General features: G+C 46.2%; 1 gene segment (V, D, J or C); it reads right to left on the bottom strand.

Annotated features, from left to right (window-relative positions):
• The window catches only part of LOC103598807, a 34,517-nt gene extending 24,907 nt beyond the window's left edge, over positions 1–9,610 (bottom strand). The window contains 1 exon segment of the V gene segment in view: positions 9,565–9,610. Within this exon segment, the coding sequence occupies positions 9,565–9,610 (46 nt within the window).

The raw sequence follows: 9,610 nt of genomic DNA, 5'->3' as shown, positions 1-9,610 counted from the left end.
AGGACTGCGGCACGGGCGGGCCAGAAGGAAGGAGGGAAGGAGGGAAGGCGGGAAGGAAGGAAGGAAGGAAGGAAGGAAGGAAGGAAGGGAGGAGAGGGGGGAGGGAGGGAGGGAGGGAGAAACGACAGAACGAACGAGAAACAATAATAATAATGTTAAATTTCAGATGGAGAGAACTGACCTGTGGTTACGAGAGGCAGGAAAGGGGATGGGGTTTAGTGAGTGGTTGGTTAGTGGACACATGCCAGCCACATAGAAAAAAGTATGTCCTGTGGTTGCGCAGCCGAGCTAGGCCTCTGTGATTAACATTCATTTGCTGCTTGTCATCTACTGGCTGGAAGAGAGGAGATAGAACGTCATCATCACAAACAAGTGATTCAGTTTTGTAACGATGAATGTGCTAATTACCCTGATGTGATCATCACACATTGTGCACATGTATTGCTATTCAACTCTGTACCCCACAAATATGTAAAATCTAAATGTCTTAACTGAATGAATTAATTAATTGAACATATTGAAAGGAACATATGATCATGAGAACACCATCATCTATGAATACCATTTTGAGATTTGAACTCTACAGTGACGGTGACTGGGAGCTGCTGTCCATGGTCTCATGCAGGTTACAGCCTGACCAGCGGGGAAGGGGAATGTTAAATAAAATTTGTGGGGGGCCAGTGATTTATACTAGGCTTCTGTGCCAGGTCGCACAGACCAAACTAATATGACGTTTTACTGCCATAGCAGGGCTTCGGTTAATTGGAGGAGGCTCTGTAACCAATTTATTAATTAAGCTTAAGCAATTATGTTGTTTCTACAGTGCAGTTTATTTTTTTACAAATGCTTTAAGAGAATGTGATTGATGTGGTTCTCTGAACCTGCTGTAGTTCGGAGGGCTGCCTGGTTCATGATTTTTGTTTTGTTCACTTTGTTTTCGTTTGACCAAAGAAACTCAGTTGAAATTTAAAACTTGCCTGTTTCACAAATCTGAGAAATGTATCTACCTGCTCCAAATATAACTGCATGACAGCTTGACTTGAGCAAATTACCCTCCACAGCCTCCTTTCATACACATGACTGTACAGCAGCTCAGGTGCAGGAATGTAAGTGGGGTGTCCCTGAGCTCGCAGTGTGAAGCCACCACACTGAAGGGCGTCCTGAGAGCAGGAACCAAAGCGGATGAGTCCACGTGCCGTAGGAGGGCTCTTTGTTATGATTGTTGTCATTGTTGTTGGGTTGACTGGTGATTACTCACAGACATCCAGTGGGGTGTTGGCCCATCCGAGTGCTGGGCAGCTGCTCTCCCCTCACCCTGGGAGGATGGGGAGGCGGAGGGTGGAGGCTTGTAAGGGACTCAGAGAAATCGTGCGGCTGTGCTGAAGAGAGAAATTGGGAGGAAGTGCAGGATGCCCAGGGGCTCCATGGGGCTGCCCATGTGACTCCATGGTGTTGCTCCCTGTACCTCGGTCATGGAGGGAAATTGCAGCCATTGAAGCCAGAGGCATGAAGGCCATGAGTGAGGAGTGAGTTCTGATGCAGTGAGGATGCAGTGAGCATCCCCACGCCCCACCACTTGACACTCCACACATCGACCCCTACGATCTTATCTGCCCGTGTCCTGACAGGGCCCTAGGGACACATATCAGGAGGTGATTTATTCTTTCAGTTCAGTAATGGGCCATGAAACCTAAAACTCAATGTTCAGTTTGTATGCACCGTAGTCCATCCCAATCGTAATAGGTTTCTGTCAGGAGAGAGCTCAGAGAACCTTCAAACCCATGATTCAGAATGGGCCACAGACCCCTCACATGCCATGCTGGGTCACCAGATCCCGCACATGCCATGCTGGGCCACAGACCCCTCACATGTCATGCTGGGTCACCAGATCCCTCACATATCTGGCTGGGTCACCAGCCCTCACATATGGTTCCACGAGGTAGATAATTGGGAAAGATCCCGGGAGCCATTGGAAGATGACATGAGCTAAGTCCTCAGCGTCCTCAGCCTCCTCAGCAGCAGCAGTGGAAGCAGTGCTGGTGGCCTCCTGGAGCATCACAGTGGCACTGGCAACAACAGCCTTGCTGTGGCCCCCCTGGGGCATCCTGGTGGCAAGGGTCACTTTGGATCAGATCCACCCATCCTTTATATTTAAGTCCAATATCCACGAACGCCTGGGTGTCAGTTAGACAAACCAGGAAAACCTGGTAGCCCCCATGCATAAACAGACACTATCCAAGGAACACCTGGGCACACATCGCAGTTACATATTTACGTCAAATACTCAACAAGATTCCCGAGGGAGCATGACCATTTACCTTCACTTCCCCTACAATCCACACCTTCAGGATTCCTCGCCATACAATCAACACAGTTGGAACCTTCTGTGATGTTCCCTTACCGAGCATAACTGACCCTTGCATTCACATAACCTCAGTACCTACTGTATGTTCTAGGCACTTGAGGTCTGTCACCACAGATCTACATTCCATTCCTGCCATCCCAAAAGTCATTAGCTTGTCCCAGCACCAGCTCAGAAGACCAAAGTCTCATCTGAGGCTAAAGGTAAAACTCCTTCCAGCTGTGAACCTGTAAAAATCAAAAGCAAATTTATCTACTTCAAGGTACAGTAGGACAGACACTGGGTACACATTCCCATTCCATAAGGGAGGAATAGACAAGAAGAAAGGAAAACCAGGCCCCGAACAAATTCAAAACCCAACAGGGCAAACATGAAGCACAGTGGAGCATCTGGGCGCCCAAAGCACTGGGCAACCTCACTCCTGCAGCTCTGTTAGGTGAAACCCATTCAGCTGCCATAGTACCTGCAGCTCTTCCATGCCAGTGCTGACTTTGCCAGCAACCCCACAGTTCTGGGCTCCTGGTGGCACTCCTGCCATCCTGGCTGCACTAGGCACTTCCCCAGTAGATGACCTCTGCAGCGGCTTCCCCCCTGCAGCAGGTCTCTGCCTGGGTCCCCAGGCTTTTCCATATGTCTTCTGGACTCCGGGTGGAGGCTGCCACATCTCCACTGCACTCATTTTCTACTGGCCTCCAGACTCAACATGACGCAGATGCCACCAAGATTTTCAGCTCTATGCTCTCCAGAGCTGCTGAGGCAGAGTTGCTGTAGCCAGAGCAGCCAGAATGCGGGGCGCAGTTGGATGAGGGCAACATTGCCCACGTCTGTCCTCCAGATAAATCTCAGTTCTCCTCAGCCTCTGGGTCTGTGATGGCAGGGGCGCTCTTCCAAACTTCTGAAATGCCTTCAGGGCCTTTCTCCCATTGTCTTGGATATTAGCATAAAGCTGCTCCATCCTAGGCTCCTGAATTACTTGAATCAGCTTGGCATATGCCCGCAGTTCACTCACAGTCTCAGGTAGTTCTCCAACATTCACTCACACAGTTACAACAGCTGCATTCACACACATCCTCAGGGAGAGGTTGTCCTGCCCTTGTGCATATCAGCAGGTATCCTGTAACCATTTCCACATCATAATGGAGGCTAACTTGTCCACCTTTTCACCAGGTGAAAACATACTTGAAATTCTGCAAGGGCAGCCATCCTCAGGTAACCTGCCTATCTGTATGTGGCACTTTTTTCTCGGGTTAATACGGCACCTGGCAGGCCATCGGGTTTCTGTGGCACCCTGTGAATCTTCTCAGGTTTACGTGGCACCCAGCAAGCTTTCCCAGGTATATCCAGCACCCAGTGAGCCATCTGCATGTCACACAATTGTGACATGTGTTTACTATGTCTTCTCCAGAGCACATCACACCATCCACCCCTAGGTCCCACAGCTGCAGCAGCGAGGGGCTCCCCCTGTTTCTGCCACTTTACTGTTTCCCCAAGCCAACCAATTTGACCTGGGTGTATGGGACATAGGTAGTGAATTGGGTCACCTGTGGGTTGCCTACTGGTCTGCTTGGTCCCATAGGCTGCTCGTCTTTCACTTTCTGATGAGCAAAAGGTCACTCCAGGAGATGCACAGTCTCCCCCAACTCAACATCGGGTTGGTCATCCCCAGTGTTGGAAGCAGGAGTGACCTGTTGCTGTCCTTCGGCCTCCAGGGCAAGTAGCCGTGTTTTCAAGTCTGCTTTCTGTTGCAAATCTTGAAGCCATGTCGCTTCATGGGGTTTCTGGTCCATTTTGGCTCACAGTACAGTGAGCAACAGCCAGACCTGGTCAGCAGGAAAGCAGCCACTGGGGATCACATGCTCAAGTGTAGCCACATTTCCTGCCACTCCCAAGGGGCTTTCTGTTTCTTTACTTACTTGGCATCCTACCCATGACACCAATTACTGGCCTCTTTTACCTGCTTGGAATCCGACTGACAACAGTAACTGTCAGGCTGGGCCTCAGAGAACCTTCAGACCTATTGTACAGACTGGGTCACAGACCCATCATATAAAGACTGGGTCACAACCCTCATGTGCCAGGCTGGGTCACCAGCCCCACCCAGAGTTCACATGCACTTCTGTTAATGGAGATAACCTTCCATGACCTCCCTCCTGGACTGGACATTGGCGGAAATCCACACACCCTGCAGTCTGATCAACCATGAACTTCAGCATAGGTGGCAGCGCAGGTCAGAAAGGCAGGACCCTGAGGATGAGGAAGGTACAAGAGATAAGATAAAAGGTTTAAAAGGCATGAGAAAAGGTAAGACTTTAACTAATCATGACATAGTAACAGCACCCATTGTTTGGGCATTTTCCAGGGTGGGCTGTGCCACACATTTAACCTTTGACATTATCAGTAGGTACAATATTATCATAGCTGTGAGCCTCAACTGGAGGCCACACCACTAAGCTAATTTCTGTCCCCTTCTTAATGAGTGCCATGGGGGCTATAGAGGTGAGGGAGGCTCCCATTCAGATAAAGAGTGGTTGAGTGTGATGCCAGAGGTAAGGTCTCCCCCAATGCAATGACACCATGACACCTGGGAGGGGGTGCCACTTTAGTTTCCAATCTATCAAAGTGTCACTGGGTGGGACGTCCTGTGGCAAATGCAGAACCAGTCCCTCAATTGCCGAATGGAATGCATTCCCCATTCTTGTCCTTGCCATGTTTAGAGCTGTGGTTATTGGTGTGTGTCCTGCAAGCCAGTCTTCCACAGACTTGTGCACTGTGAGGCAGCATTTTTGAGTCTTATGGCTTCAGTCATTTGGGAAACCATGCCATTCTGGTCCTCTCTGGTGCCAATGTTTTCAGTGTAGTTTTCACCCTTCCATTCATATGTTCAGTAAGTCCGGTGGTGGTGTGGTTACAAGACAGATGAAAAGTCCATACTAAGTTTTGGGCCTCTGACAACTCTTATACAATATGTCCAATGAAATGACTCCTGTGATCCCTGTCTATCAGCCAGGACCCCAGACATGTCTACCTGCCATTGAGTGACAGGTGGGTGGAACATCCAATATTCCCTGGAAGGTGTCTTGGGGACAAGGTCTCAAATGACTCTGTGGAAAATCCTTGTCTTCAGCCTGAATATCTGAATGTTTTATGGGCAGAGCAGTCTCTCCTCTGTGTCCTATATTCTTTGTTGGCCCCAATGTCTGGAATTTTGATGAGCCCAGTCAGCCACATCAGAGTGTGTTAGCAAGTCTTATAGCAGAACAGCTGGGGCTGTAGATAAGGCATCATCCTCATGATTGCACAGCAAGGTGGTTGAAGACTGAGCTCACATTTGCCATAAGACACCTGGGGTCATGGCTTGAAGCAGATTCTTCATGTCTCTCCACAATTCCACACCCCAAAGAGGGTTTGAGTATTGTCCAGTTTTGCTGTTGTGTTTGTTGTGCTGTGTGTTTGTGGGGTTTTGGGGGGGTTTTTTGGACCACTGTGGCATCCAATTCATTAGACCTTTCTAAACAGCCCAGATTTCTACAGCTGTATTAAGCAGCATCAACTTGTGAGTCACTGTGATCCTCACCACTTGAATTTCAGTGTACTGGCTTCTCAGTTTAGTTCTTCCTTCATACCAGATAATGTCAGAGTACAACAGGATGGCAGAGAAGTGGCAGGTGAGTGGATTTCCCTGCTTCTACCATCTCCACACCAGATATCCTAGTGACGGCTGTCTACACCTTCCACCACAGAATGGAGAGGTGGAGCAGTATCTGCTAGTGTTGGGGTGGGGTCCAAATTCATGTATGTAACCAGCCCCAGCAGTGCGTATAGTTCTTCTGACAGTAGACTAATTTTGTAAGAGTTTTGATGTTGTAATTAGCATGTCATTTCTGCAATATGATAACATGAGTGCAGACACTCATCAGATTCAAAAGCATGTCTTTAATCTACCCACTCACTGGCATGGAGGTGCACACTTCCACCAGCAAGTTGATGTCAAAACTTCAATCTGCTGCAGTGTCAGATAGTCGGCCAGGATCTGTTTTCAATAGGGCTGTGCCAGGTTTTCCTGCTTTTCTGTAGTGGTGTCCAGAATCCTAATGGGATGCAGTTCATATTCTGCTTCCACCATGGACCCAAATCAAATCCCTCTAGATAGACACTAGCATCCATTTTACATCTTACACCTGGCATCAACTTTTCTATGACAGGTACATGTTTGGCAAACAATTTAGCTTTATCAAGTCCCTCTTGCTGGGGAGCATTCCTATCCTAGCTACCGACCCTCTTCACTATAGCATCGAGGGGTCTTGACATTTGTGCTAGTTACATTTTTCCACATATGGATATCCAGATTTCCCAGACCATTTCTTGAAGAGGCTGTCCTCTCCCCTTTTAAAGTTGTTGTGATATTACTCAAGATCAGTTGGCTGTAAACATGTGGGTTGGCTTCTATGTTCTCTATTCAGTTCTGGCTTCTAGGTCCTCTATTCAGTTCCATTGATCCATGTGTCTGCTTTTAAGCCAGTACTATGCTGTTCTGGTAGCCATAACTTTGTAGGACAATTTGAAGAGCTGCTGGGGGACATAACAGCATCAGAACAATTAAATTCTAGGGGGAAATTTAATCAAATAGGTGAAAATATGTATACTGAAAACTCTAAATCATTGATGAAAGAAGAATAAAAATGATGGAAAAAGAAAAACAAACCTGTGTTCACAGATTTGAAGAATTAATGTAATTATGAGTTTTATACTATGCCAAGCATTAAATGTGTTCACAGATTTGAAGAACCTGTGTTCACAGATTTGAAGAATTAATGTAATTATGAGTTTTATACTATGCCAAGCATTAAACACAATCTTTATCAAAATCCCACTGCAATTTTTTACACATAAATGAAAAGGAATTCTAAAATATGTTTAAAACCGCAGAAGGCCTCAAATAGCCAAAGCAGTTCTGAACTCAACAACAAAGCTGAACTCCATCCATGATTTTTACATTACAAAAAAGAATAAAAGGTTTTCTACTGAACATTTTTGAGATTATGTTATAAGACTGTAAGTCATGTTCAGTGTTACTGGAAAATATTGGTTTTACCTTTTTTTCTTGTTTAGACAACTGTAATCATAATTTCCTGCAAACTGCAAGTCCTGACCCTCCTGCTGGCAACCGTCATCCCAATGTCAATGCGGGTTTCTTAGTCCTTTTGCACACAGCTCAAGCATGATCCCTTGCACACCTCTCAGGAGGCAGCCTGGAGCCATGACTGTGATCTGCACCCACATTCATTCTCACAGCCTGTGCTTTGTGGGTCCCCTTCAGCTCCACACCTGCAGGTCAGGAGGTGACCAGGTCTCCCTGCAGATGCAGCAGCTTCCTCTCCACCTGCCCCTCTCCCTGCTGCTCTCTCCACTGGCTGCTTCCTAGGGGGTTCCCTTTCTGTCTTTATTTCCACCAAGGCAGAGTTTTCACTGTTGCTGGTGTATGAGTTCAGCAGGGATGGAGAATTCCAGATTCTCACACCACCAGGACGTGCTGGGAGGGAAAGGGCTGCTGCCTGATGGTTGGCACTTATGGTGTCCTGTGGACACAGCAAAAACAATTCCGATTCACAGGGACTGTGGTCATCACCTTTCTACCTTCTAGAATGTGATATATAAAGATATTTCATAACCCATCAACAGAAGGATTAAATAATCAATTAAAAAGGGGCAAGGAATGGAATACACCTTAAAAGTGAATAAGAGAAATATCTGAAGAGCAAATGAAAAGATCGTCAATGTCATCAGTTATCAGGAAAATACAAATAAAAACACAAGGTAGCACTTCAGATCCACTGAGGTGGCCCCATTTTTTAAAGGAAATGAACAAGTATCCTCATGGATATGTAGACATTGGAAATATTACAGGGAGCTGGTGTTCAGTCAAAATGGTAGAACTACTGCGGCCACAATTCTGGCAGTTATGGATACAGTTTAATGCAGAATTATGCCATGACCCAGTAATTCCACTCCTATTTATATGCCAAGATAACTGAAAAGAGGTGCCCAGCAGAAATTTCCATGAATGTTCACAGCAGCACTATTCACAGTAGTTAAAATATGAATAATTCCAAACTTTCACTTACTGATGTGTTGATAAACAAATGTGGTAAATTGATAGAATTGGAAAGTATTCACCTATAAAAATGAATGAGGTAGTGACACATGCGGCAACAAGAATGAACTTTGAAAACATTACACCATGTAAAAGAAGCAGACACAAAAGACCACGTATTATATAATTCCATTTTCATGAAATATGCAGAATAGGTGAATCCATAGAGACAGAAAACATATTAGTGGTTTCTAGGGGCATTAAGAGAGAGGAATTAAAAGTGACTGTAGGATGTGGGGTTTACTTTTGAGGCAATGAAAATGTTCTGTAACTAGACACTGGCGATAGCTAACAAACCGTGTGAAAATATTGTGTCACTGAACTGTACAGTTTAAAATGGTTAAAATGGTGAATGCAATGTTACATAAGTTGTGCCATCACATGCCATAAAAAAATATTAAATTCAACTCCTCTTTTACATTAATTGTTTTAAGGTAACAGAAACTGCATTTTTAAAGAAACCACAAAGCAAATGAAGAAAAAAATAAGAGTTCCTGAGAAAGGCTTCTATTGACCAAGGACTGAAAGGAAACCCTGTTTATCTTCTGCACCTGCTCTTCACTGGAATTTCTGTACTGAGTGTGCACTGAGCTCCTCCTACCGCCAAGTCCACTCCTGTCTTCCAGCAGAGGTTTGTTTGTATCTCGGCTTGAACTGAATTCCCCTCGCTGTATTTCTTGCACAGTAGTACAGGGTGCTGCCCTGGGATCTCAGGCCACTCCGAGTTAAATAAGCTTGGCTCTTGGAGGTTCCTCTCGTGATGCTCACTTGGGATTTAAGAGTTGTCCTTCTACACACCTCATATCACACTGACCCACTCCAGTCCACAATCTGAAGGCTGGTGGATCCAGTGCCCATCATAGGTGGTTAAAGAGAATCCAGAAATAGTGCAAGTGAGGAACAGGTTCTGTGAGGGCTTCACCAGGCACAGTCCTGTTTCCTGCAGCTGCGACTTGGACAGGAAACCTAAGGATAAGGAGCATCACCATCAGTCAAACACACTGGAAACCCCATTCCGAAGTACCATTCCAGAAGTCCCAAGGACACTCACAGCAGGGAGTGGCCACCAGGCAGAGGAGCAGCCCCACGACATCCAT

This window comes from Galeopterus variegatus, unplaced genomic scaffold, assembly GCF_000696425.1.
Source record: "Galeopterus variegatus unplaced genomic scaffold, G_variegatus-3.0.2 Scaffold2746, whole genome shotgun sequence".
In the NCBI taxonomy this organism is placed as follows: domain Eukaryota; kingdom Metazoa; phylum Chordata; class Mammalia; order Dermoptera; family Cynocephalidae; genus Galeopterus; species Galeopterus variegatus.
This window is presented reverse-complemented; position numbering and strand designations above follow the sequence as displayed.